The sequence below is a fragment of the Mauremys mutica genome, chromosome 7, assembly GCF_020497125.1.
Source record: "Mauremys mutica isolate MM-2020 ecotype Southern chromosome 7, ASM2049712v1, whole genome shotgun sequence".
Lineage (NCBI taxonomy): Eukaryota > Metazoa > Chordata > Testudines > Geoemydidae > Mauremys > Mauremys mutica.
In genome coordinates this window covers 23,362,906-23,387,595 of record NC_059078.1, presented here as the reverse complement: position 1 = coordinate 23,387,595, position 24,690 = coordinate 23,362,906, and the positions used below count along the sequence as shown (strand labels likewise).

The window sequence follows — 24,690 nt, the reverse complement described above, 5'->3', positions numbered from 1 at the left end:
TCAGAACTGCTTAGTTGCTGTGGAGAGTCTTGGGGGATGGGCGGTTGAGGAGCAGCCCTTGGAGTGTGGAACAGGAGTGTGGTGAGATACCATTAAATGGGGGAGAACCACATCCATGCTGCAAGGAAGTGAGTTATTTTAAAGTATCAAACTGTATCCAAGATATATGAGAATCTTACGGTAACTTGTTACATTACATTCATTGGGAAATGCTCCATTGAGCCCCATTTCTGACACCTTTGAGGAGCTAGGGAATGTCTCCTGCTAGCTGATCAGTAGTTTGGGTGGATTTAGGGTTTCCCCTTGTCTATGCTTAATGTAAATTAGCCAGAAACAGTTTTGCAGTCTGTTTCCCTATCATGATTTCCATCATTAATCTCTCAAGACAAAATAATTTATTATCTAATTTCAGTCCCATTCCAGACTGGAAGAATCAGAGGGCTTGATTTGTGGTCCCTGAAACTGTTGCCTCAACACCATCTATGTGCTTCAGCAAGCAACATGCAGAAAGTGAGAAATAGATTTCTTCCCCTGCCAAGTAATTTCTTCTCTAGACAGAATGATTTTGCTGCCCTTCTTCAGTGCATTGGCTGTAAACAGCAACCATTACAGAACAGACTCTACAAAAAGTCACAAGCGTGCATTTAATAATTGTTTTAAAACTCGCTGTTGCTACTAATGGAGGGAGGCATGGGGTGAATACAGACCTGGCAATCAGGAATACCTGAATTCTAATCCTCCTCCTAATACTCACTCCTTTATTGCCTTGGGCCACTCATAATCCCTCTCTGCCTCAATTTTCCCATCTGTAAAATGGGAAATAACCCTTCCCCCTAACACTCATAAGGGTTGATGTGTAGAGCATTTTGCAGGTAGAAAGCACTGGAAGTGTTATCACTAAATAACTATATTTATATACTGTTATTTCTAAATAACACCTTTAAACTTACATCTATTTCCAAATCAAATGTGTCTCCATTCAGAAACTGTTAATTTTTTTTAAATGAACATACTTGGTGCCATAATCTCATCCTAAAGCTCATATACTTGCTTCAAATGAAGCCCTTCTGTTGAAAGCCAAATGCCAGTTCTGCAGGCCCTAATTCCCCCACTCCCAGTTATGCCAACAGCTATGTCAGTAACCTTAGAAAACAAATGTATTGTTTTTTTTAGTGTTGATCTCTCAGGAATGAGGAATTGTCTTTTACATGCGAGTATAAAACCTAGCACTAAAACCAGGGGTTTGCAAACCCATTGCCACTAGCCAGGGAAGTTTATTAGTTTTGGGAAAGGAAAAAGCCCATCCTGTTAAGGTAGCAGGAGACTGAAATTAAATGAGATTTTCTTTAGGTGTTTGCACAGTGAGACAATAGGCCTTTTTCTAGAAGGGCAGCTAGCGGCATTATTGGTTTGATCAAAGACGGACAATGTGGCCATGTCTACATTAGCCTTTTTTCCGAAAAGTTTCACACTCCCTCACTGGTGGTAGCAAAATGGAAGCCCTATTATAGAAAAAGTTGGTGGAAGCGGCAGCAACTAGGGTTTTAACCACTGTGTCATGTAGATTTATATGATGATGCAGCTGCTGTACACTAGGGCTCCCAGTAATGGAATTACTCCAGTATTAGAAATGGTGGGATTTATTTGCTGAAAAAAGGCTGTGTTTACATTAGCCTAAGGATTACTGGATAGCGGATCTGCTCTGCCAAAATTGGGATCTACAAGAAGAGAGCTGGGATCCCCTGTATTTTGCTGATTTTCCTTGATTTTACTGAGAATATTTGAGACTGCTTTCTCCTCCGTGGGACTCTCCTAGGGGAAATACAGCTTTCTCAAGTAGGCCCTTCTGTTTGTGGTCTACAATGTCACTATGTTGGCACACCTTTAAAAAAAAAACTTCATTTCAGAGTCCTGCTGCTTTGCAGACAAAAGCTCTCCATCTTCCCAGTACGAGCAGGACAGGTACCAGTGGTGGTACTTACAGCTGTTAAAACTGATAATCTACACATTCCTCTTTTTACTTTAATATAGGAGCCTGATGGCTGGTTGCTTCCACTTCCATTGGGTGTGCTTCAACCCACGTTAGCACTTGTATTGCTCATAAGCATAAGCCTGGAGTTTGGAGCTACCCAAAATTCATGATGGGTCAAAATAGCACAGTTGAACGGGAGGGGCAGAGTCTGGATCATACAGCCAGGTTTGTGTCTGATGTTTATTCCTATTAGAGCATTTATCATTGATACAGCCCTTCCAAATGTTTAATAAACATTTATTCACATTTAAGTGGTCCACATGTATATGTGGTCCTTATGTACATAAATACTTCATAGCAGTCCTGGCGAAAGTCTTAAAGCTGTGGAAGCTGATACTCAAGAGAGGTAAAGTGGTGCCAAAGGCTAGAGTGAGGCTTCCTCCTTCTTAGTTCCCTGCTTACACAGCTAGGGTGCCTTGTTCTGAAAGACAGGGCCAGTAGTCATTTGCCCTGGCACAAAATCTACCTGCCCACATTGTTCATAACAATAGAGGGGGGGGGGAAATATATTTTCTTGCCTGTGATGACACTCTCCCCCACCCCAATCCAATACTAAAGTGACTTGGCCCATACATGGGCAAGAAGAGAGGGGAATATTGTACACAGAAAGAGAGGCTCAGCTGGGAGCCCCAGAGTTACTGGGGCACAGTGCAGTGCAAGAAACTGGTGTTTATAGCAGGCTGGAAGGTGAACTCAAGCGTGGAGGGTTTTCTCCGAGTCTGATATGAAGCAGATTAGACGCCAAAGTCGTCTAGCGTGACTAGTTAAAGCACTATAGCCGAAGCAGGGAAAGAAATCTCCTTTCCCCAGTGCATCGCTTTGTGAGGCAGCCAAAGATCCCGTCTCCTTACAGCTGCTGTTGCTGCACATTAATATGCTTCACCACCAGCCCCCTTTGCAGGCCGCCCAGCCAGCGCCTCGACTGCCACTCCAGCCCCATCCGAAGCCGAGCATAGGGCGTTGCGAGCCCTATGCAAATCAGGGATCGGAATACCCGCCAATGGCAGCCTGGTCGGCTCGCACTGCCGCCAATGGGAAGCGGCCGGCGGCCTGGGTTTGGATTTATATCCGCTAGCGGCTGTGAGTATTATTGTCATTGCAGCTGCGGGCGTCTGGCAGAGCGGGTCGGGCTCAGTGCGGTGGTGAGGGCCAGGGCTGTGCCTGGGGTTTTAGTCCCTGTAGGGTTTATTTTAATTGCATGCGGGGCGCCTCGTGTGTGGCTCGCTGGAGGCTGCAGGCGGGGGCATGTAACCGGCTGGGCTGGGCTGGGCGCAGGTCGCCGGGCCTCTCGGCGCTGCAGCCCGCGGGCACGTTGTAGCCCTGGCGGGCGGCTCCCGGTGCGGCCCCTAGGAGCGGGTCGTGGCCCGCGGGGCCGGCTGCGCGTTATAACGGTGTTGTGTCCCCCTCCTAGGCCCCGGGACCGGCTCGGCGCCTCTCCTCCCGGCCGGCATCGGCCCCTGCTCGCCGCGTCACCCCCGCCATGTCCGGCCGAGGGAAATCCGGCGGCAAAGCGCGAGCCAAAGCCAAGTCGCGCTCCTCCCGGGCCGGCCTCCAGTTCCCGGTGGGCCGCGTGCACCGGCTCCTGAGGAAGGGCAACTACGCGGAGCGGGTCGGGGCCGGGGCACCCGTCTACCTGGCCGCCGTGCTCGAGTACCTGTCGGCGGAAATCCTGGAGCTGGCCGGTAACGCCGCCCGGGACAACAAGAAGACGCGGATCATCCCCCGGCACCTGCAGCTCGCCATCCGCAACGACGAGGAGCTCAACAAGCTGCTGGGCGGGGTGACCATCGCCCAGGGCGGCGTCTTGCCCAACATCCAGGCCGTGCTGCTGCCCAAGAAAACCCAGAGCTCCAAGAAATGAGCCCCGAGCCACCCGCATTCCCAGAAGGTCAATCGGTCCGCGATGCGGTGCAGCCAACATTGGCGTTCCCCTCGTGTCCTCTCCGTGTGCCCACTCTCCGCCCCGGCCCCCACATTCCCTCCATTGCTGCCGGGGGGCACTGCCCTCCTGACCCCCGTGTGCTAGCTTTGCAGTCCTGCAGCAGGGGAGGATGTAGCTCTTATTACAGAATGATTATGAGCCTGTGATTCTTTCCCTTCCTCTCCAGCCCCCAGCAAGGGGGGAGGGAAGGAAGGAAGCAAGCAGTCTGAATTTGAAATAATAATCATTAATTAATAATAATAATAAAAAAGCCCTTACCCGGGTGCCAGCACCCTGCCTGGTGCTCCTAGATTGCTTTCTGGACTGTTAGGCTGCACAGCTATCCTTCCAGGGTTGCTAGTCAACAACTCTGTTCTCAGAGCAGCATCTGTAGGGTTGGTGGCTTGTTTTTCTGGACCTGCTCACATTTGGTTGGAAGAAGTGTTTGGGAGAAGGAAGAATTGGTTGGTTCTTTCTCTTTCCCTCCCGCTCCGGAGGGTGTAACTAACTGCAAGGGAAAATATTTTGCGCAGTGAGAACTCCAGCCTGGAGCAGGAAGAGACTGGGCTCGGTCAATACTCTTTTTATTTATGTTGTGTTTGTGGATGTAACCGAAGATACCATGCCTTTCCTTTGTATTGTACCTGGATATTATTTGGGGGGTGGGAGAATCATGGAGGGTGATCTCTCCCTATTGCTTAAATTTTGCACGAATGATCTACTTTACTTTTCTCACCTTGCTCCATGCAGGAGGTAGGGAAGTTCAGGAGGGTGATAATTTTACCTGTTGTTGCTGCACATCCCCAGAAATGTGATCACAAATGGACTTAGTAAGGACAAGGAGGGTGGGAGGCCAGGAGACTTTCCAAATGTGAAAAAGAAGGTATCTGAATGACTAGTTCATCCTAGAAACAGATACAAGTCTTGTTTTGTTCAGTGGTATAAGCTAAGATGTTATCAACTGTAAAAGAGCCCTAACTTGGGTCTCCTGTTAAGTTTTGAATCCCTTACTGTAGCTGTCTGGCTGAGTTCATGCACTCAGTGGACTAGTAGGATTTAGTTATTTCTCATTAGTTAGTGTGGGTCCTGTATGGTTTGGGGGAAAGGGTGCACTTGAAAATACTCTAAAAGAGCATTACAAGGTCATGAGTTTACCATTGGCAGGGAATGGAAGCTGCCATTGGTTTCTTTTCTTTTTTGGTCAGATTAATAGCCTTATGTTGCAGAACCTCTTACTTTTATTGAGAATTTAGCACTTGTACCCTAATTGCACTTTATAATGACATGCAGTGTTTTTGTTCATCACTACTTCTGGGTCTTAAAATGAAGTGCTAATTATACATTTGTTAATAGTAATCCTCCTTAATGGATTAATGTTTCATTTTTTTTAAAAACCTATAATTTACATAAAGCAAATATATAGTTAATGTGGTGGTTATTAAATGGCTATTTGGATAATGTATGAGCATGGAAGTCAGCCTAGCAGTCCCCGTGACACATAGTAGCTGTGATCTGATAGAAATTGGTATAAAGAGCAACCTTGTTCCTTATTGTGAGGGCAGCTTGTTTATGTGGAAGGTTGATAGAATCATGTGCATGCAGCAGTGTCCAGGCTGTTGGACAGTAGAACTTCATAATCTTCTTAAAGTGCAATGGACAACTGTGTCTGTGCTGTAAGTAGCATGTGTTCCACCTATCAAATCAGTTCTTAATTTTGTAGATGAAGTAACTTGCTCTGGTTCAATTATTATCTAGAGTAGATGAATTTGGATGCCTGTAAGTGGTTTTATGAAGGGTTTTTTCACTCCATTGTAGAATGTGGAAAAGGTATACTACTAGAGTACTGATTAGTAATAATGGAGAAGTAAACTTGATATGGCGCTGGCCACGGGGAATTCTGTGGTTTCCACCCCTCCTCAGTGCAGGCCTGGGGGAAACTGTCTTGTTTCTGGGCAGCTGCATCTTACTGCTGTTGCATGGGACCCATTTGGGTTTTTCCTTCTGTAAACGGAGCATTATGTCATACTGGGGTGGATGCGGGAGGCAATTAGGAATTTTTCTTTATATACAAACCACTGTTTAGAGAATGGAGACTCTAAAATGTCTCTGTATCTCAGTGACTTGTGTTCTTTTGTTTCTCTAGGACCAGCATTCTATACGACTCAAAGGAGATTGCTTTGTATTTCTTAGAAAATGCAGAACTTGTGATACTGAAAAAAAGAACAATGCAAACCCAAAATCTGATTAAACTGGTTCAGTATTGAATGTATGTCAAACTTGCTGTCTGTTATCACCACATCACCTAACTCTTGCTTGCACTGGAATCTCATATCTGAGGAAACAGGCTTATATTTTTATGTCAATAACTTTGTATTTGGATTCAGCCTTTCTGGGAGGGATGGGGGGAGTTACCTGATTTAGTCCAGCAATCCCGGTTGCCATGGGCGGTATATTTACTTTTTTCACCCCAGCTTGTTCACACAGATAGGTGAAGGGGATCAAACGTATTAGTCATCCTCCAAATTTTTCTCCCCACTGCTGGCAATGTAGACCCAGCCAGTGAGGCAAATTTGAATCTCCCTCAGAAAGTGTGACCTGCAAGGAAAAGCAAAGATGGACTGGAACACTTACTCAGTTGGCTGATAAGAAGCTTGAGACTCTACACTAGAAATTCAGCTCCTGTGCAGACTTAAGTTTCATATACCCTTTTCCACTTGTACTTAGGTGGAGAGCTCACAATATATATGCCAGGAGCCATCTAGGATGTCATTCTGCAAAGCTAGGAATGGCAAGACTGTAATCCTGACTTTCTCTTCCATGGGCGGGGAGGCAATTGAAAGAAAACAGGGTGGGGTGGAGAAGAGTGCAGGGCGAGAGAACCATAGGTGCTGCACCCCCTGGCTTGAAGTGGTTTCCATTCTATCCAGGGTTTACAGTTTTGGTTCAATGGCTCTCAGCACCCCCACTGTACAAATTGTTCCAGCGCCCCTGGAGAGGATGCAGGCAAGCTTGGAAAGAAGGGAAAAAAATGTTGGTTGTCTTTTAAAGAGCCTGTAAATAGAAGATATTGAGCAACTTAATTATTTGTATGCCAATAGCACCAGTAAGGATTGGGGCCCCTTCGCTCTGGGCACTAAACAAACACAACTAAGGCTGTCCCAGTTGTGAAGAGCTTACAGTTTAGGGTGTGTGTGTCAGACAGACTGTTGAAGGAATGGGGGTTGGAAACCTGGCAGTGGAGGAAGGAGGGTAATAATGAAAACATTACCCACCACTGGGCCTTCTGACACTTACCTAAAATTTAACAGGCAGAAGTGCCTGACTAGCCACCTATTTGTCTCTTTCAATTTAGGAAAGTGTTTTGGTTTCTCTTGTGCCCTGCATCCAGTGGAAGGCAGGCTGCTGTGTTCTTAACAGATACAGTTGATAAAAGCAGGTGATTTATTTTTTTTATTAGCTGGGGTTTGGCTTTAGCACAGGTAGGTTCACTCCATCCCAGTCTGCACTAGTCAAATAACAATACTGTGCAATTTTGGATTCCAAACCTAATTTAAAAACTCCTATTTTTTTTAACTGTCAGATTTTTATAGTATTGTGACTTCAGCTGGTAGCCTGCCATGAGATTTTTCTTTATTGCTCAAAGAGGGAAGAAAATGTTTTCCTCAATTTCCTTTAGTCTGCCTTGTGCATTTGGCAGCATTTTATGCACAGTTACCCACAAATACATGCAGGAAGCTATTTTGCATAGCAACACGGGAGAAGAAAAGTTCCATTAACAACAGGAAACCCCAATGATCAGAAGAGAATTGGACAGGTCTGGCAACTGAAACTGCTTCTAACTCTTCAAAAACTGATTAGATTTCAAATTAATAACATCCTTTAAATTCTGCAAAAACGTGTGGTGTCATCTGAGCCCAGATTAGGGTTGGGCAAGTCAAATATTTGAAAGCACTGATTTCTTAAAACAGTAACTAAGTGTAAGACTTTATGGTCTCCGATAGACTTATCCTTAAATAGTTAAGCCTAGTAAGTTAACTGAGTTATTTTAACTCAGAAAAATGCAAAACAGTGAAAAAGGTAGGCTCCTGCCTATGTCAGGGCATTCTTCCTGGAATACTTGACCATATTTGACCATAGTCAAATAATTGGTGGCCTGTTGACTGCCTGGTTGAGATCCTCAAAGGTATTTAGGTACCTAGCTCCCATTGTGTTTGGGCACCCAACTGCCACTGTAATCCTTTGAGGATTTGGGCCCTAGTGACTAAGGAAACTACCCCAGACTTGCTTCTAAATGTGTTGCTTTGATAGCACCACAATAACCTTAGCAGATGGTAATAAAAGTGAAAATCGCATTAGGAGAATGGACTGAAGTGACTGACTTAACCTAGCAAATCTCTTGTGTTTTAACTTCTCTGCAATTGCAGGTCTATATCCCCCAGCCCTGCAACTCCACCTGGGATTTGAAAATCAAGCTATGTTCTTCTGCATGTCAATTACAAAGATTCTGTAATCAGAATTTAGCTGATGGCTTTGTTGATAGAATAGAATTCACCCCTCCCCATTCCCTGTTCTGTATAGTTGTACAACAAGGAGCACAAATTGTGGCAGTAAATCAGAGGGCTCTGTTGTAAAGGGAGTAGCTACACTGAGTTAGGAAGGACCATTTTCATCTAGTCATTTACTTGGCCTCTGTGCTGTGATGGTGTAGTAGACTGCAGTCCTGTCTGCCCACAGATTGTATACACCAAGGCCAGTGACAGTGCGAGTCTTGTATGGTTCCTTTGTGCTCCCTGTCTGCCTCCGGCTGCCATCTCTTGTCTTTATACAGTAAACTCTTTGTTCTCTTGGTACAGGGCCTAGCACAGTGGAGTCCTGGTCCATGACTTGGGTTTCCATGTGTAACTGCAGTAACTATCTTCTCCGTGCTGCCCTATCAATGGGCTTGCCCTGGTCTGCAGGAACCATTGCTGCAGGTGAGGGGGGGAGTGCTCTTGTGAGGTAAGCTCCTAGGGCTTTACCCAGAGCTTGCTGATGCCCAGGGGGGTAGGTGTGTGTTTGATTTCTGTATGGATTTAATCGGGGCCCTTATTAATTATGACACTAGGGGAAACTGGCAGGGTCGTTAAGTGAAGGAGAAACTGGAAAGGAATCATGCTGTACATCCAGCGAGCGCTGCTTTTCTGTTGGCTGCCCAGATCTTCATGTCTTTTTAGATTAGAAGTTCTTTGGAGCAAGGGGTGGGTGGGTGTGCGCATGCACGCACACTAACATCGCCTAGAACTTGGGGGGGGGGGGGTTTACAGTCAGGAACTCAAATAATAAAACTATGAACTGGACTGAAAGTACTAACTCTCTGAGCTTATTTCCAGGGGCTCATCAGTCTGTTATCAGATGACTTTTTTCTACAACTACTACTAACCTGGGCTAGATTTAAAGCAGTGATGATGAGATGAGCATCTACTCAGGAAGCCATCCAGTCCTTTTTATGACACACTTGCCTGCTAGGGCTTTAGGGCAGAAAAGAGTGATGACTAAGTTCACTTAAAGATCAATCACAATTTTTTTTTTAACTGGGTTTGTATTGCCTCTTTGGCTTTTTGCTTCTATATATTCTACAGGAAAGGCCCAACAGGTGGACTGGGAGGGGAGTTGGGGTGGCTTTTTTTTTTTTTTTTAAATTGTTGCTCGGGTTTTTTTGTGTGTGGTTTTCTAGGTGTACATGGGGAAGCTGTAGCAGCATAACCTAATATGTGAATTTAAACCGGTGCAGACTCCTCTGTAGCCAAGCTTATTTTGATGTAAGAGTGGCTTCTTTTGATTTTTAATAAGTCTGTTGGGAACGGAGTTAAGTTTAAAGTGCAATAAGTTACACTCAAACCAAACTAAGTGAACATGTAGAGGTTTGCATTGGCCTAACTACACTGGTTGAAAATGTTTAAAGTTAAACTGCTGCAACTTCCCCTGTAGACTAGCCCTTAAATATCGGGAATATCTCATCTGGTTCCCCTGGTTTTGAGGAAAAATATCTTGGATGGATATCGTGAGTTCCCTACCTCTTACATGACCAGGAATAGGGTTGTTGAATCTTTAACATTTGATCAACATTTTGGAGAAAACATAATTGTTAAACAGGCTTAAATAAAAAAGCGAACTCAAATCACAGAACTTTCCATCGCCTACCTAAAAATCCCTCTTGTTCTCTTGACTCTTGTAATGTTGCTAGGCCTCTGGTCACTATAGTCTTCAAGGTTAGAAAGGAGATGAAATTCTAATGAAAATTTTTTGCCTTTATCACTCAGAATCAAAAGAAGGGTGCGCTACTAATTTCCAGGAACATTTGGCTGCAGGAGCTGGCCTCTGAAGATTTTATCCCACAAGTCTTTCCAAAACCAGATTCTAGTAGGACCCTTAGATCCTGAAAGCTTGTTACTCTCAAACAAGTTCTGACTACTGACACGAACACTGTACTGCCCTTCACCTAATAATTACTAAAAGCAGCAGAGAGTCCTGGGGCATCTTATAGACTAACAGACGTATTGGAGCATGAGCTTTCGTGGGTGAATACCCACTTCGTCGGATGCATATTGTGGTGCATCCGACGAAGTGGGTATTCACCCACGAAAGCTCATGCTCCAATACGTCTGTTAGTCTATAAGATGCCCCAGGACTCTTAGTCTGGATCTGTAAAATCAGCAAACCCAGCTACCCCTCTGACTAATGATTACTGGCTCCCTTTTTGCCTGGAGCTTATAGCCAGGGAAGACACTTACCGGTATTTACAGGAGACCATAGATACCTGTAGCACTTCAAATGGGTAAGAGACTTTCCTGATTAAAAACCTTAGGAGAAGGGAGTGCTATAGCAAGAGATGAGCGCAGTTCTTCCTGTGCATCAATTCTTCTGCCTTGTTATAGTATAGGAAGGGAGATGCCTAAAGCTTGCTGCTTATGCTCTAGCTTTCCCTTTTTAGGTGCTCCGGCTCTGCTCCTGAAGGGTGAGGTTGAAGCAATTGGCTTATATCTCTGAAAACTTCACATTTTAGCAGCCTTACTGGTGTTGGCTGTAAATGGGCAGCCGTAGACTAAATGTCATTCTGCTTGTACCCTTCCAAAAAAAATGCATAAAAAACCATTCTGTGTTATTCCTGGGCTCCAAACTAAGGAAAACTCTGCATGGATGTTCATGTTTTATGAGGAATGATGAGTCTGTTACACTGAACCACTAATCAGCGAAGTGCAAAAGTGCTGAGAGTAAGATGCATGGGCAAAGGCTTAAAACCTAGCCTGTGAAGACAAAACTCTACGGTGAGTGAAGTTGAGCTACAATCAATTCCACTCAATTTGATGGGGACCATGTAAGCAAATACTGTGCTCCATGGGGGTGTATGTGTAAGGTAGTGTAGAGGACAAATCTACTGTTCCAATTGTAAAGTCCTGCTTACAAGGAAAGGGTATCAGTCCTCACCTTATGGCTAGCTGAACTCTTTACAATAAGTTATGATTACTATGACCTCTGCTAAGCCCAGAGGCAGGCTATGATGCTGCTGTGGGATGGGAGCATGGGTGTGAATCTAAGCCCCAGTTTCTTAAAGATTATTTCCACGTATACAAAGCTGTGCTTAGAATGTGAGGGCATTCAATTTACTAATTACCACACGCCAAGAAAGCATGCTCAGTAGAGCAAGCTGAAGATGGTAGTAGTGGGGCTGCTGCATTATCCAGCAGTCAAGTCATCTTGGGCTTTACCTCTCTTTAATTGAATTAAAGGTGAATGTGAACACCAGTCTGCAGCAGCCTTTGTTTTAATGGGGTGGGGGAATCTGATGGGGTTGGCAATGGGGGGGGGGGAAGATATTCTCTTCCTCACTGTCCCACCTGGCAGCAGAGCTGCAAGAACTACTCTAAACTGTCATTAAACGTGGCCTAATCCCCTTTCAGGTAATGGTGTCATCCTACTTTACACTGAGTGAAGGGCTGGAAGCATTTGCGCTCTTAGTAAGCAGTGGGCCTAGGACCTCTTTTCAATAGCTTGTAGTTGACATAGAGGTGCAAGTAAGGGCATGACCCTCTGTGCTGTACAGGCACCTGTGCTGAAGAGCAGCTCTGCCTTGGACCCAGCCATCCTTCTGAGGCTTTATAGCAGCAGTTCTCAAACTGGAGTCTGAGGGTAATCTAGGAGGGTTGAGAGTCGTACCTGGGAGCCCTAGCACTGCTGCTCAACTCTTCCCCCTCCCTCCTGCAGCCTTGGAACTGCTGTTCAGCTGGGGGCAGGAGGAGAAGCAGGCATGGGGTGTACTGTACTGGGAGTGGGCAGAAAGAAGAGCCTGGGGGGAAGGGTGTAGGGGTGGCTTTAGAGAGCTGGCAAACACCCTTGCCCTGCCTCACTCACTCCCCACACCCTCACTCACTTTCACTGGGCTGAGGCAGGGGTGTGGGAGGAGGTGCAGGCTCTGGACTGGGGCCTAGGGGTTTGGAGTATGGGAGGGGGCTCCAGGCTGAGCCTGATGCAGGAGGGGGGGTGGGGGGCAAGCTCTGGGAGGGGACTCAGGGCTGGGGCAGGGGATTGGGGTGCAGGCTCCGGCTGGACAGTGCTTAGCTGGGGTGGGTCCCTGTTGGTGATGCAGCAGGGCTAAGGCAGGCTCCCTGCTGGCCCTAGCCCCACACCACTCCCAGAAGTTGCCCCTACTCCCATCTGGACAATTAGAAGATGATAATCTAAGCCAGGGCCCTGCTCTTACCCTCCCTGAGAGCAAACCGCTCAAATGACAGAGGTGTGGGTGGAAAGCTGAACCCCCAGCCAGGGGCACAGGCACTGCAAGGTGCTCACAGCCCACCTGGGTTTCTGACAAGGGGCTGCCCCCGGGATACAAAGGCCGCTGGCGCCAGGCAGCTGGACACGGCAGGGGGCGAGAGCAGGGTCACCGGTTTCTATCATAATGGGTGGCTCGGTCCTGGGCGGGAGAGGAGGGGATGGGACCAGACCCAGGGGAAGAAATGGCCCCGCTGTCGCTTTGATGCGCCAGTCCCCGCCACGCTGGCTCGGCAGAGGTTTAAACCGGTTTCCACCAGCCTCGAGCTAGCCGGGACGGGACACTCAAGCATGAGCCGCGGGGGGTGGGGAGGGGGAACAAGCTCGCACCCCAGGAGATGGGGAAAGGTCGAACCTGCGCCGCGACACACACAGACCCAGCCCCCACTTCCCCCCAGGGACAGAACATAGGGAGGGGCAGAGGCTGCTCGGGGCACGGACTGGCGCGGAGAGCGGGGCTGCTGCCCCCGCACACGCAGCCGCTTTCTCCCCACCCCACTCACCGACCGTCTCCGCTGGGGCGCGCCAAGCGCAGCGACCCGCCCCCGCCAAATCTCCCCGAGCCCATCCCCCCGCTAAGCGCCGGTCCGCTCCCCGAGCCCATTATCCACCCGTCCCCAAGCGCCGGTCCGCTCCCGGAGCGAATTCTCCGCCCCCCCCCCCGAGCCCATTCCCCCCTCGCCCCCACAAAGCGCCGGTCCACAACCCGAGCCTATTTCCCCCCTCCCCCCAGCTAAACACCGGTCCGCTCCCCGAGCCCATTCTCCGCCCCCGCCCCCAGCTAAGCTCCGGTCCGCTCCCCGAGCCCATTCTTCCCCCGCACACACGGAGAAAACGAGTCAAAGGTTTAAACAATTTATTGACCAACAACAAAAAAAGGCCATTGACTCTGAATCCTGAACACGTGGTACAAGCGTTCGGGGTTGGGGGGGGGGCCGCAATGGGCAGCGCCGCCGCCCCACCCTCCCCAGGACGCGCACAACCAGCGTCACCCCGCAACAGGGGTACAAGACTCGCAAGGCTGCGGCAGCCCCGCTGCTGCTCACGACGCGTGGCCCCCGCACACAGCACCCCAGGCACTGCCCGCATGCCGGGCCGCGGCTCACCGAACCGGAGGGCGGGGGCGGGTTGCCCTTTAAGAGGTACCCAGGCGCCATCAGCACGAACTGGCGCCTAAGTGGCCGTTTCCATGGCGCCAGGGCGAGAACCAATAGAGGGCGTGGCCACTGTTCGAATAATTCTAAAGTAGGCCAAAAACCCACACCAGCCCCCGCTACGGTGCACCAGTGCCGGGACCGGTGGGACCCACGTGGCATCGCCCCCTACCGGGGGTGGCGCAAGGAAAATAAAAGCGAAGAGGCTAATGAAAAATAGCTACTATGGAAACTAGGCGGGGGCGGGCCCTAGCCCTGTAAATATGGGGCTGCGGCGGGGGCGAACAGAAACCGCCACGGGTGGGGGTCGGGGGCTGCCAAGAAAACAAGCGTGATGGGCTGCGAGGCGGGGGCAGCCCTAACCCCCATTTCCCTGCCCGCGGCGACGGCTGTAGAGCGAGGCCAGCAACACAAATACAACGCGGAGAACCTGGGTCTGTCCTCAGAGCAGAGTCTGTCTTAGGGCTCAAAGCCCTGGGCAGCTGGAGGGGGGGTGGAGGGTGCGGAAATGTTCTCTCCCCCCGCCCCAGCGTGGTGGGGCGATGGGGGCGCCCTGCCCCCCCCCTCATGCCTTCCTGCTCTTCAGCGCCTTGGGCTTTGCAGACTTCTTGACCTTTTTGCCCCCCGGGGAGGCGGCTTTCTTGGTCGCCTTCTTGGCTTTGCCCTTGTCCTTCCTGGCGGCTGCGGTGCCAGCTCCTTTCTTGTGCGATTTCTTCTCGGGCTTCTTGCTCTTGGAGGCCGGTTTCTTGTCCGCCCGCCGGGAGGTGGAGGCTGCAGCCTTCTTGTGGGACTTCGGGGCGCTGCTGCCAGCGCTCCCCTCGCTGCCCCCTTCCAGCTTCTTCCTGTTGAGCTTGAAGGAGCCGTTGGCGCCGGTGCCCTTGACCTGCAGCAGGGTGTCGTTCTGCACCAGCGCCTTGATGGAGTATTTCAGGTAGGTCCGCCCGTTCTGCTGGTCGAACCAGGACACCTTCTTGGCCTCATTGTAGATCTTGGCTAGCGAGGAGCCGTTGCGCTCGCCCAGCTTCCGGATCGTCTCCACCACCAGCTGGCTGTACTTGCCCGGCTGGTTCTTCTTCTTGTTGTTTTTCTTCTTTTTGGAAGGAGATAGGGACGAGCCCCCACCCTTAGCTTTTTTGGCGCCACCTTTCTTCTCCGGGGCTAGGGGCGCTTCCTCCGCCTCCGTCAGAGGCAGGTCGGCTTCTTCCAACTCCACCGACATGCTGGCCGGGATTGCGCAGACTGCAGGGGAAAGAGGCCGATCGATGCCGCGGCAAACCGGTGCACGGACTCGGGGCTGCCCTGGGCTGGCTGGCTGCTCGCTAGCGCCGGCGTCGGGGAGGAAAGCACCAGGGGCTGCTCGCTCCGCTCTCAGAGATGCAATCCGCCTGCCTGCCTGGGCGGGCTCCGAGGCAGCCCTTTATATGCACAATGAGCGGACCACGTTGAGAACAACAACAGCCTGGGCTAGGGCCAGCTCCAACTTGTGCTTCTTGGAGCCCCTTTGCCGGGCTCCAGCTCCCAGGTCCGACACCCCAGTGCTGACGCGGCCTCACAAAACCCTGCTCCTGACGGTGCCTGACCCCGCTGCCCTGCAGCCGGGGCTCTCTGGGCCCGAGAAAGGTCCCAGAGAAGCGATTTAAAGAGCACACCCTATGCTGGGGAGAGACAGAGGAGGGGGGCGCCCCGAATAGGGGGGTCTGGGCCTCCCAGGCGGACTTATCCGGCCGCACAATCCCACAGGCCGGGTAGCGAAGAGGGGGGGCTTGGGCTGGGTCCCCTCTGCGGGTGCCGGGGGTCCCCGGCGGCTTTGCTGTCCTGGGGATAATTTGTTGTAACTAACACACTGGACGCCCTCACGTGGTCGGCTGCAGCAGCACGGAGCAAGCGAGACGCTTCCAGGGGGGTCCCCGCCCGATATGGAGGGGCCGAGGCTCTGAGAAGCCAAGGTCTCTGCGGCAGGGACTCCGCTGCTAGGAGGACCCCACCGGACGGTTGAGCGGCGTCACCCAGTTTGGGTCTGGGGTGGTTAGATTTCCGTACCCCCACCCTCCAGGCGCTGCATGTAACTATATTAAAATACAGGGGTTCGGGAGGGGGCAGGAGCCATCGATCATCGCTATAGGGCGGGGTGCGTGTGCATGGCTGCGGGCTGCGTCCCAGAGAATCTAGGGGGGTACAGCGAAGGGGTTGTAGCGTTTGGGGCTTGCGGAAAGAGGAGGCGCTCTCAGGCGTGTCGCTCTGGAAAGAGGGGTTAATCCCCCCATACACACATCGCGCCCCTCGCACGGGTGTCTGTGCACTGCTGCCCCGTGTCCACTGGAAGGTGCGACATACATCCCCCCCGCCCCCCCCGGCAGCTCCCTTCCCGGCACAGAGCGTGTCTGCGGGCTCCCCTATGGCGCTGCAGTGGCAAGGGGGATACCGCACGAAACATCGCCGCCCCCCCTCCAAATATGTCCAAATCTCCTCTCCAGATCGCTGCTGCCTTGGCACCTTGGGAGGGTGCCACGCCCCCTCTTCTGTCCTGGGGATCGAGGCACTGACCCTGCGTCTCCAGCAAGAGCCAGTCCCCCGCCGGGGGTGGGGGGGTCAGACCCTGGTGCACCTCCGCCTGGGGCCGGGAGGGGCGCAGGGCCGGGGTGATGTAGAGGGCTAGGGCCGTGGGAGGGCAGAACATCACTGGCACTGGCTGCCGCCTCCCCCGCAGCAAGGGGCGCGTGTGCAGCGCGGCGGGCGGCTCTTTGCAGGCTGCCCCCGCCGCCCAAGCCCGCCCCCGAGCCACCTGGGCAGGGGACGAGGCGGTGACCAGAGACCGGAGCGCGCCACTGAGCGATGCCACGAGGGGAGCGCGGGGGGGAGGGGGCTGCCGCTGGGGTCCCCGACCGCTAGCTCCGCCCGCAGCCCCTACAGGGGCACAGAGCAGAGTGTGGGGAAAGCGGCAATTCCCCTCCGCCAAAATGGGGGCAGGGCCCGCCGGAACGCCAGTCCTGTCAGCCCCGCTTGGGGCCAAGGGACACCTGCTTCCTTCGCTCCTCAGCGCCGCCCCCCCCCCAGATCCCCTGCACATGAGAGGAGCGGGAGCAGCGTCCCGGCCCCCAAAGCCCGCCATTCACTCCGGCGGCGGAACAAACACTGAGAATCCCTGCAGCCCCTCGCCCCACTCCCTTCCCGTCTACCCCCTGTACTGCCTCCCTTCCGCGCCCTTCCTGTTTGCCCCACCGCCTCCTCCATGTCCCATTCCCGTCTGCCCCCCACTCCCTCTTGCTGTCTGCCCCTTCCCCCTCAGGGTGACCAGATGTCCCGATTTCATAGGGACAGTACCAATTTTTGGGTCTTTTTCTTATATATTTGGGTCTTTTTCTTATATATATTTTCCTATTACCCCCCACCCCTCTCCCGATTTTTCGCATTTGCTGTCTGGTCACCCTGCTTCCCCTCTCCCTCCAGTCCCGCTTCCTGTCTGCCCCACCACCTCCCCCACCCCACTTCCCATCTGCCCCACTGCCTCCCTCATTCTCTTCCCCTCTGCCCCCACAGCACCATCTGCACCACTACCTCCTCCACTCCCTTGCCCCTTCCCCTCTGCCCCACATCCTCTTCCTTTTAACACCCCCTTACTGTCAGCTCCTCACACTGCCTCTCCCACTCCCTTATACCTCCCTCATGTTTGCTCCCCCACAACCATTCCCATCTGCCCCACTGCCTTCCCTACTCCCTTCTACCACCTTCCCATCTGCCCCCCCCACACACCTCCCCTGCTTCCCCATCTGCCCCACTACTGATCTCTGCTCCCTTCGCTGCTGTCGGGGGCCAGCCACCCACCACCTGCCTCACCTCTACTCCACTCCCCTCTCCACACAGAAACACCCCCACCCCTCCATCTTTTCCTTTACACCCACCCTTCTTTCCTGTAGTTCCCATTGCGCTCTCACTTTCCATAGCAAATTCTAATTCTCTGATGGACTCAGCTATCTCAGGGCTTGGGCTGCTGTAGGTGCTGCCATCCGGTCTTTGTTCTCGCTGTGACTGAATGTAGCACACTACTGTCTGATGCATCAGGTCTCAGATGACGCCCCATCATACACAGACTGGTACTGTCCCAAAGTGAAGCAGGCGAGCAGCCAGACCCAGCACCAGACCTTGCTGGCCGCCCTCCCTCCTCCCATTACTTGTCTTCTGTTGAGCCCTGCATCCCATAACAGTTTAGGGGTAAATGGAGCTGTGCTTAATCTGACAGAGCTTGTGGGGGACAGCCTGTGACTTAGAGCTGAGGTCCCTTTCTCCCCATGTCGGAGATGTGTATGCCCGCTTGGCGGGGCATTAAAGAAGGGCCACATCACAGCCTGTGCCCCTTGGCACCACGTCTTCTTAGGCCCCCTTCTCAGCTATGGCTGAAGAAATACAGGGAAGAAAAGGCAAAAGTAAGCTAGTGGGAAATGTCCCTACGATAGCTGTTGCTGGGCTAATAATGCTCAATACATGCTCTAGCCAATCAGTGCAGGATCTCTTCCCTTACAAACACTAATGAATGAAGCCTGGTAGCACCCCTGGGAACTGGTGAGCATCAATAAAGCTCTTGCATATCAAGTTCCCTCCCTGACAGAGAGTTTATCTAGCTGAGTCATATCTAGCTCTGAAAAGTACAGGGTCAACACATACAGGCCAACATTTTAAAGCAGCCTTTGAGTGCCTTGATTTCTAGGTACTCAACTTGCCTCTAAGAAGCTGCAGCTCCTATTGACTCCATTTGGAGCTGTGGTGCTCACTGGCTCTGAAAATCTAAGCCTTACCCTCCATGCCTTGGTTTCCCCATTTATACACTAGAGATTACAAATAGTTCATTGATGGTTAAAGTCATACATACATGGGAGGCAGCATGGCTCGCACATGGAGCTGGGCTTCAGAACACCTCTGCCACTGGTTTGTTGGGTGACCATGGTCAAGCCATTTCACCTCCTTTTGCCTTAGTTTCCCTATCTGTAAAAGAGGGATAAGGATGTAAAGCACTTGGAGCTCTACACTTGAAAACTGCTATGTAGGAATTAAATAGTATTATTATTACATGTCCATGACATACTTTGACAGTTTCTAGTCGGGGGCGGGGGCAATAAAGAAAAGAAAAGCATTATTCATAACTCAGCTCCAGTAACTAACATAGCTTGTCAGAATGTGACATTGCAATCACAGAGCAAATCTCAGACCTCACTGCAAATCTGGGAGAAATGACATTTCCTGTGATCTAGGACCCAACCTTCAACTCCTGACAATCCAGGGGGAGGTCACATCCGACATTTGACATGGCTATTTTCACCCTCATCCTGTGTGAAGGCACTCAGCTCTTATTAGTCACCATCCTCCAGTCCTGCCTGCATTGAAGTAAATGGACTCTGCATCTTGCAGAATTGGGTGCATTATCTGTGACTGTGGCAGAAACCAGGGTTCTACAGCGAACAGCATCTCTGGCTCCATGCCTTGCATGTATGACGATCACTTCTTTCAGAGGGGCCAGGAAAATGGGTCGTGAAGTACCAAGATCCTGCAATATCCCTTCCTAAATTCTAGTGCTACCGCTGACTCAACCTTCTGATCTGTCAATCCGTTTCTTTCATGTAAGGTGAAACTGCACATTTAATAAGCTCTCCTCCACCACAGCCCAGCAGCGATGGAGACACTTAAAAATGGGCATGTGCCAAAAACCACAATTATCAGCTGAAGGCAGCACAGCTGTATCCTGTATACACGCTCAGACCTCTACCAGGCCACACCACACCAGTCTCCTCAACTACCCTTTGATCCCAGCTAGAAAGTGGGAAAGAAATGCTTCATCAGACAGTAAATCCAGCTCCCACTTCAATGCTCCCAAACAGCAGTTAGCACAGATTCTCAATAACAATGGAATTGACTACGGGGAATCTTAGCAAGTCGATTTAGATTTGTCCTTAATGATGGGGTTATCCAGTGAAGAGACAGCCCCAGGCACCCGTGGCCCACATGGCTTGGCTGAACATCTAGCTCTACTCTGTGCTGGTTAGAGGACATGGAAGTAAAAATGCCAGAAGCTGGTCTCTACTAACACTGCCCACTGTTCATGGCAGTAGGGACAGAGAAGAAAAGGGGGGAACAATCCAGTACTGCTATGTTTTGCTAAGCAGCCATTCTGTATGGGCACGAGTAACCTGAGATGGGAGCCAGAACTGAAATTAGCAGAACCTCGCTTACTCTGTCCATGTTGCATCAACAGTAATAAATAATGGCCTCAAGAGAAGAATGATGGTTTTGCAGTGAAGGCTTTAGACTGGGACTCAGATCCAGGTTCACTTCCTGACTCTGCCACTGACCTGTTGAATGCAAGTTACTTAGGTCCAGATCCACAAAGGGACATAGGTGCCTAAGTCCCCATTTTAGACACGACTGCACTCCACAAACCCCCACATGGCCGACACCTACCCCTAGAGGCACCAACCTTTCCACTGTAAATGTCCTCTCGGGATGTATCTTGCTGCTTCTGGGGCAGTGCACTGCTACCTCCCTCTAGGGCTCTGGATCCCTAGCTCCTCCTACCTTAGGCCCACAAATGGGGGAAGATTGTCAGAGGTGCACCTAGCTTGCCTGTGGGGCCTGAGCCACCAGTAGCCATGTGTGTGGGGAGACAAGGCAATGACCTCCCGTATAACTTGTGCACCAGTGGTTTGGGAACTCGCCCAGTTTGTAAGAGACCCCCTAGTTCAAGTCCCACTCTGCCAGAGGAGAAGAGATTTGAATGGGGGCTATGCTAGATTTCAGGTGAGTGCCCTGGGCTATGGAATATAGCCTGATGTTTGTCTCCCTCTATCTCTACCATTGCAGTTGTTCCACGCTAATTAAATTAATTGAATAATTAAATATTAATTGCACCAGAGAAAGCATGAGAATCCCTCCATAGTCCAGTGCACTCACCTGAGAGGAGGGAGATCCATTCTCATCAGCGGGATCTGAACTGAGGGTTTCCCACATTGCATATGAGTACCCTAATCACTGAGATAAAAGTTATAAGGATGATCCTCCTCCTCCTGCCACTTTGTGTAGAGCGAGACCAAGGGTGCTGGAACAATGTGTACAGTGGGGGTCCTGAGAGCCATTGAACCAAACTGTAAACCCTGTGTATGATAGAAACCATGTTAACCTGTAAACCCTGTATATGACTGAACCCACTTCAAGCCAGGGAGTGCAGCAGCTACTCAGGTGATGGAGTTCAGGAGCACTAGCGTCCAATCCCTGCACCACGGATGTTGTGATGCAGGTTGAGAGTTGAGTTCACTGTGAACTTCTTGGGATTCACCCACCCACAGTATTAAACGGTAGCACCCAGAGGAAGAGGTGCAGCCATCATCAGATGGCAATGGGCTAGTTAGAGCAGGGGCCTGGGAAGCAGGACTGCTCAGTTATATTTCTGAGCTCTACTACTGACTAACTCGGCAAGGGCAAGTCACTCAACTTCCCTCTGCCTCAAGTTCCCCATCTTGAAAATGGGGCTAGGATATTTACCCACCTCCTAGGAGGCCAAGAGACTTAAAAAGCCATTTGAAAATCCCTTTGAGCCGGTATAAATATTATCTAGTAGTGCTCGCCCTACAGATTAACATAACCGGCAACAGCTATTCGCCTCTGGCGGGATTCTCCCTTCCGCCCTGGGAGAGCCTAACCACTCCCTTCTCCAGATACCCAGTTGCTGAGCTGCTCTGAGTCAGTCACTCAGTGCTGAGCTGGGGAATAGCCCTGTGGCTGCGCCCAGACCCATCAGGGGGTTCCCGTGCCCCTCCGCTGACACTGACGAGGCTGGAATGTTGCGCATTGGCCACCTGGGGCTCCAGGCATTGTGACGTCACCGTCTCCATGGAGGTAGAACACGTTACTCGTGACTATGCATGAGGCGGGGCGGGAGCTGGGAAGCCTCAGCGCAGAGAACGGAGGGGAGAGGCAGCAGCGGGGATGGGAACGTGTCAGGTCACCACAGTGGGCTGAGGGTGCATAAAGGGCAGGAATGCCTACCCCATGGTGCCAGAGCACCCCGCTCCTCCACCACGCCAGGACCCCGCTGGCTCAGGGAGGGAGCAGTGGGAAGCTGGAGAGACTCTTCTCTGGAGCTGCGAAGGGCAGATAGGGCCCATGCCAAGACTACGATCCGGCATCGGGTCACCCATCTATCTCCAGAGCAGCCCGAAGCAGTGCCATAACAAGGGCGAGCACTTGCCTTGGGCACGCAAAGCGGAGGGGCACAGCTCTACCGCGATCGGCGGCACTTCTCTGTGAGGGACTCAGGGACCCGCTGCGGACTTGCCGCTGAAGAATGAATGAAGTGGCAGCAGCAATTCGGTGGCAGGTTCTTCCCTCCAACAGCGACTCAGGGACCCGCTACAGAATTGCTGCCGAAAAGCCTTGAGCCGGCCCTTGTCTGGGGCGCAAAAATTCCTTGTTCCGGCTCTGGCCCGGAGCCCTGCCCTCATCCCCTTAGGGGAGCGAATTCACCTGGGGGGTGGAGTGGAGTTTTATAGTTAAAGCATCAAGCTTCAATTCCTGCCCCCCCTTCCCTTGGGGGCCCAGGAACAGCAACTCCGGTTCCCTCCCCCAGAGCTGACTCAATGTTTGTGTCTTTAGAGGGCTAGGACAGGGCGTGTTCAGCCACCTTGGGGGACACCACAATTCGATAGTGAAGGGCCACCACTGCCCAGCCACACACACAGATTTAAAGGTGTGGTGCTAGATCCTGTTATCCAGCTCAGTTTAATGACTACCTTCTACAGCCCTGTCTGGCCTAGGGAAAAAATTGTGTGTTTTTGTTTTCCAATAGAGTTAGCTCAACTGAGCTAGCTTAACTCTACTGAAAACCTCCCTCAACACCAGTGCGGCAAACACACTGGCACTCCCACGGGCACGCTGCTCACCACAGTGGGCTGAGGGTGCTGAAAGGGCAGGAATGCCTACCCCCATAGCCAGCTCACTCAGCCACTGGGATACACTTGAGCCACATTTCCAGGCTTGCCCTCACAACCACGAGGGTTAGAAACATGGTATTTCAGTGTAAGAGACTCTCACATTTACTGCATCACTCTGGACCTAAGGCTTTAAGAAAATCTCTATTGCAAGACTTTTGTGAAAATCACAAGAATGGCAGCCCCGGCAGCAAACACCAACACAGTCAGATTTACAGAGTTGCTCTTTTATAAGCAAAGGATGCTCAGAGAGTTAGGGACCAAATGCAGCTCATTCAGCCCATCAGCTGGTCACATTCTCCAGCTGGCATACTCCTGGGCAGTGAATAGTACAAAGTATGACATACACAAACCTTCAGGCTAGGCCTACACTGCAGTGGGAAGTGAGCCTCCCAGCCTAGGTACAGAGACTTGCACTAGCTCAGCTCGAGTTATCACACTAGAAATAGCAGGATGGATGTTGTGGTTAAGGAAGCAGCTCAGGCTTGCTGGCCCGCCCGACCCTGTCGGCTGAAGCTCAGGTGACTAACCCAAGTCTCTGCTGGAGCTACAATGTCCACACACTGCTATTATTAGTGTGCTAGCTCAAGCCTGTTGACATGGGCTGGGAGGCTCACTTTCAGCTGCAGTGTAAACATACCCCTAGAGGCCAAACTGGATTAAAACTCAGTGCCTTGCATGGTGTCAAGTATCAGGGAGTAGCCGTGTTAGTCTGTATCCACAAAAACAACAAAGAGAAAAATCTGAAGAAGTGGATTTTTTTACCCACAAAAGCTTATTCCCAAATAAATCTGTTAGTCTTTAAGGTGCCACCAGACTCCTTGTTGTTTTTGTGGATTAAAACTGTATTGCTAGACAGTTCCACATCCTATTTCATTGGCCGTTTGTAGATTGGCACTTTAGGATTCACACTAGAGCTGAAAATCTCTTAGTAACAGTTAGCTGGCACAGCTTCACTAACCTTTGTGGTCCTGAATGGTGGTTAAAGCATAACACAGCTATACTACAGAAACAGTGCTAGATGGCTGCTAACAGCTGTTCTTACAAAACATTGGGGCTAGCACAGACACAACCCTAGTGTGGACAGCAGCTTCATGGAGAGTTAGTAACTTTGTCCCCCATATTAGAGCTGAGATCAGAATCATTTTCCTCCTCACCAATACTCTTCTTCAGAAAACCTAATTACTTGTACCTGTACTCAAACCAAACTTGCCCCGCTCCCCAAACTCAGAAGCATCCCTTCCTTCTAGGCCTACACACATGGGTGATGAGCCCTAGAAATTCTCTCATATATTTGTTGGATGTTGGAGCTTTCCACATAGTCTGATTCTTTTCGGTGTTGGCCAACAGCAAATCACGGCAGAGTTGGGCAAAGAGAGATTTTTTGCTGCAGATCTATAAATCATTCACTTCACCTAACGTATGTCACTTTTGTGCCAGTTGCTCACAAATGAAGCAGCCCTGGGAGGTCTGGCTATTGACCAACTCCCCCATCCATGATCCAACATTTAAGAGTGCATCCCCATCCAAACAACATGGTACTAAATTAAATGTTAAACTGCACATGGTGAAATAGGTGTCCTGAGTGCACACCTGAAATTGGTTTACTAAGGACTGAGGCATCAGGAAACAGAATAGAGGAAGGTGGTGGTTTCGGTATGCCAGTTGCTGCCCTTTTCTCCACACTAGCTGAACTGCAGAAGGGGCTTGTTTCTTTAGACTAGAAGCAATATCAAAATACTATTCAAGTGCATGAGAGGGGCTGAATGAGCTTGCTCCCATGCTGCTCAGGACAGGGATTAAGTC

The 24,690-nt window shown here is 50.8% G+C and overlaps 2 protein-coding genes and 1 long non-coding RNA gene across 6 annotated transcripts; 1 reads left to right on the top strand and 2 right to left on the bottom strand.

Moving 5' to 3' along the window:
• The first annotated feature begins 3,139 nt into the window (after positions 1–3,139).
• On the top strand, positions 3,140–5,341 carry LOC123373887 (histone H2A type 2-B). Its single transcript, XM_045023124.1, has 2 exons — positions 3,140–3,174; positions 3,444–5,341. The coding sequence occupies exon 2, from the start codon at positions 3,513–3,515 to the stop codon at positions 3,891–3,893; it is 381 nt and encodes a 126-aa protein (XP_044879059.1). The 5' UTR covers positions 3,140–3,174; positions 3,444–3,512; the 3' UTR covers positions 3,894–5,341.
• Positions 5,342–6,214: 873 nt separating this feature from the next.
• Positions 6,215–21,719, bottom strand: LOC123373888. 4 transcript variants are annotated; one of them, XR_006580925.1, is made up of 5 exons: positions 21,444–21,719; positions 20,852–21,051; positions 20,135–20,253; positions 18,780–18,892; positions 6,215–6,548 (listed from the first exon to the last, which is right to left on the bottom strand). It is a non-coding gene; the product is annotated as an uncharacterized LOC123373888 (long non-coding RNA). The 4 variants fall into 4 exon arrangements; XR_006580927.1 differs by lacking the exon at positions 6,215–6,548 and adding an exon at positions 18,115–18,306; XR_006580924.1 differs by lacking the exon at positions 20,135–20,253.
• On the bottom strand, positions 13,603–15,319 carry LOC123373886 (histone H1.10). The gene has a single exon (XM_045023123.1). It carries the CDS (start codon positions 15,132–15,134, stop codon positions 14,481–14,483), a length of 654 nt encoding a protein of 217 aa, XP_044879058.1. The 5' UTR covers positions 15,135–15,319; the 3' UTR covers positions 13,603–14,480.
• Positions 21,720–24,690: the final 2,971 nt, after the last annotated feature.

What these genes read in the sequence shown, in the direction of transcription:
- LOC123373886 (XM_045023123.1), bottom strand. Translation starts at nt 15,134, where the DNA reads ATGTCGGTGGAGTTGGAAGAAGCCGACCTGCCTCTGACGGAGGCGGAG.
- LOC123373887 (XM_045023124.1), top strand. Translation starts at nt 3,513, where the DNA reads ATGTCCGGCCGAGGGAAATCCGGCGGCAAAGCGCGAGCCAAAGCCAAG.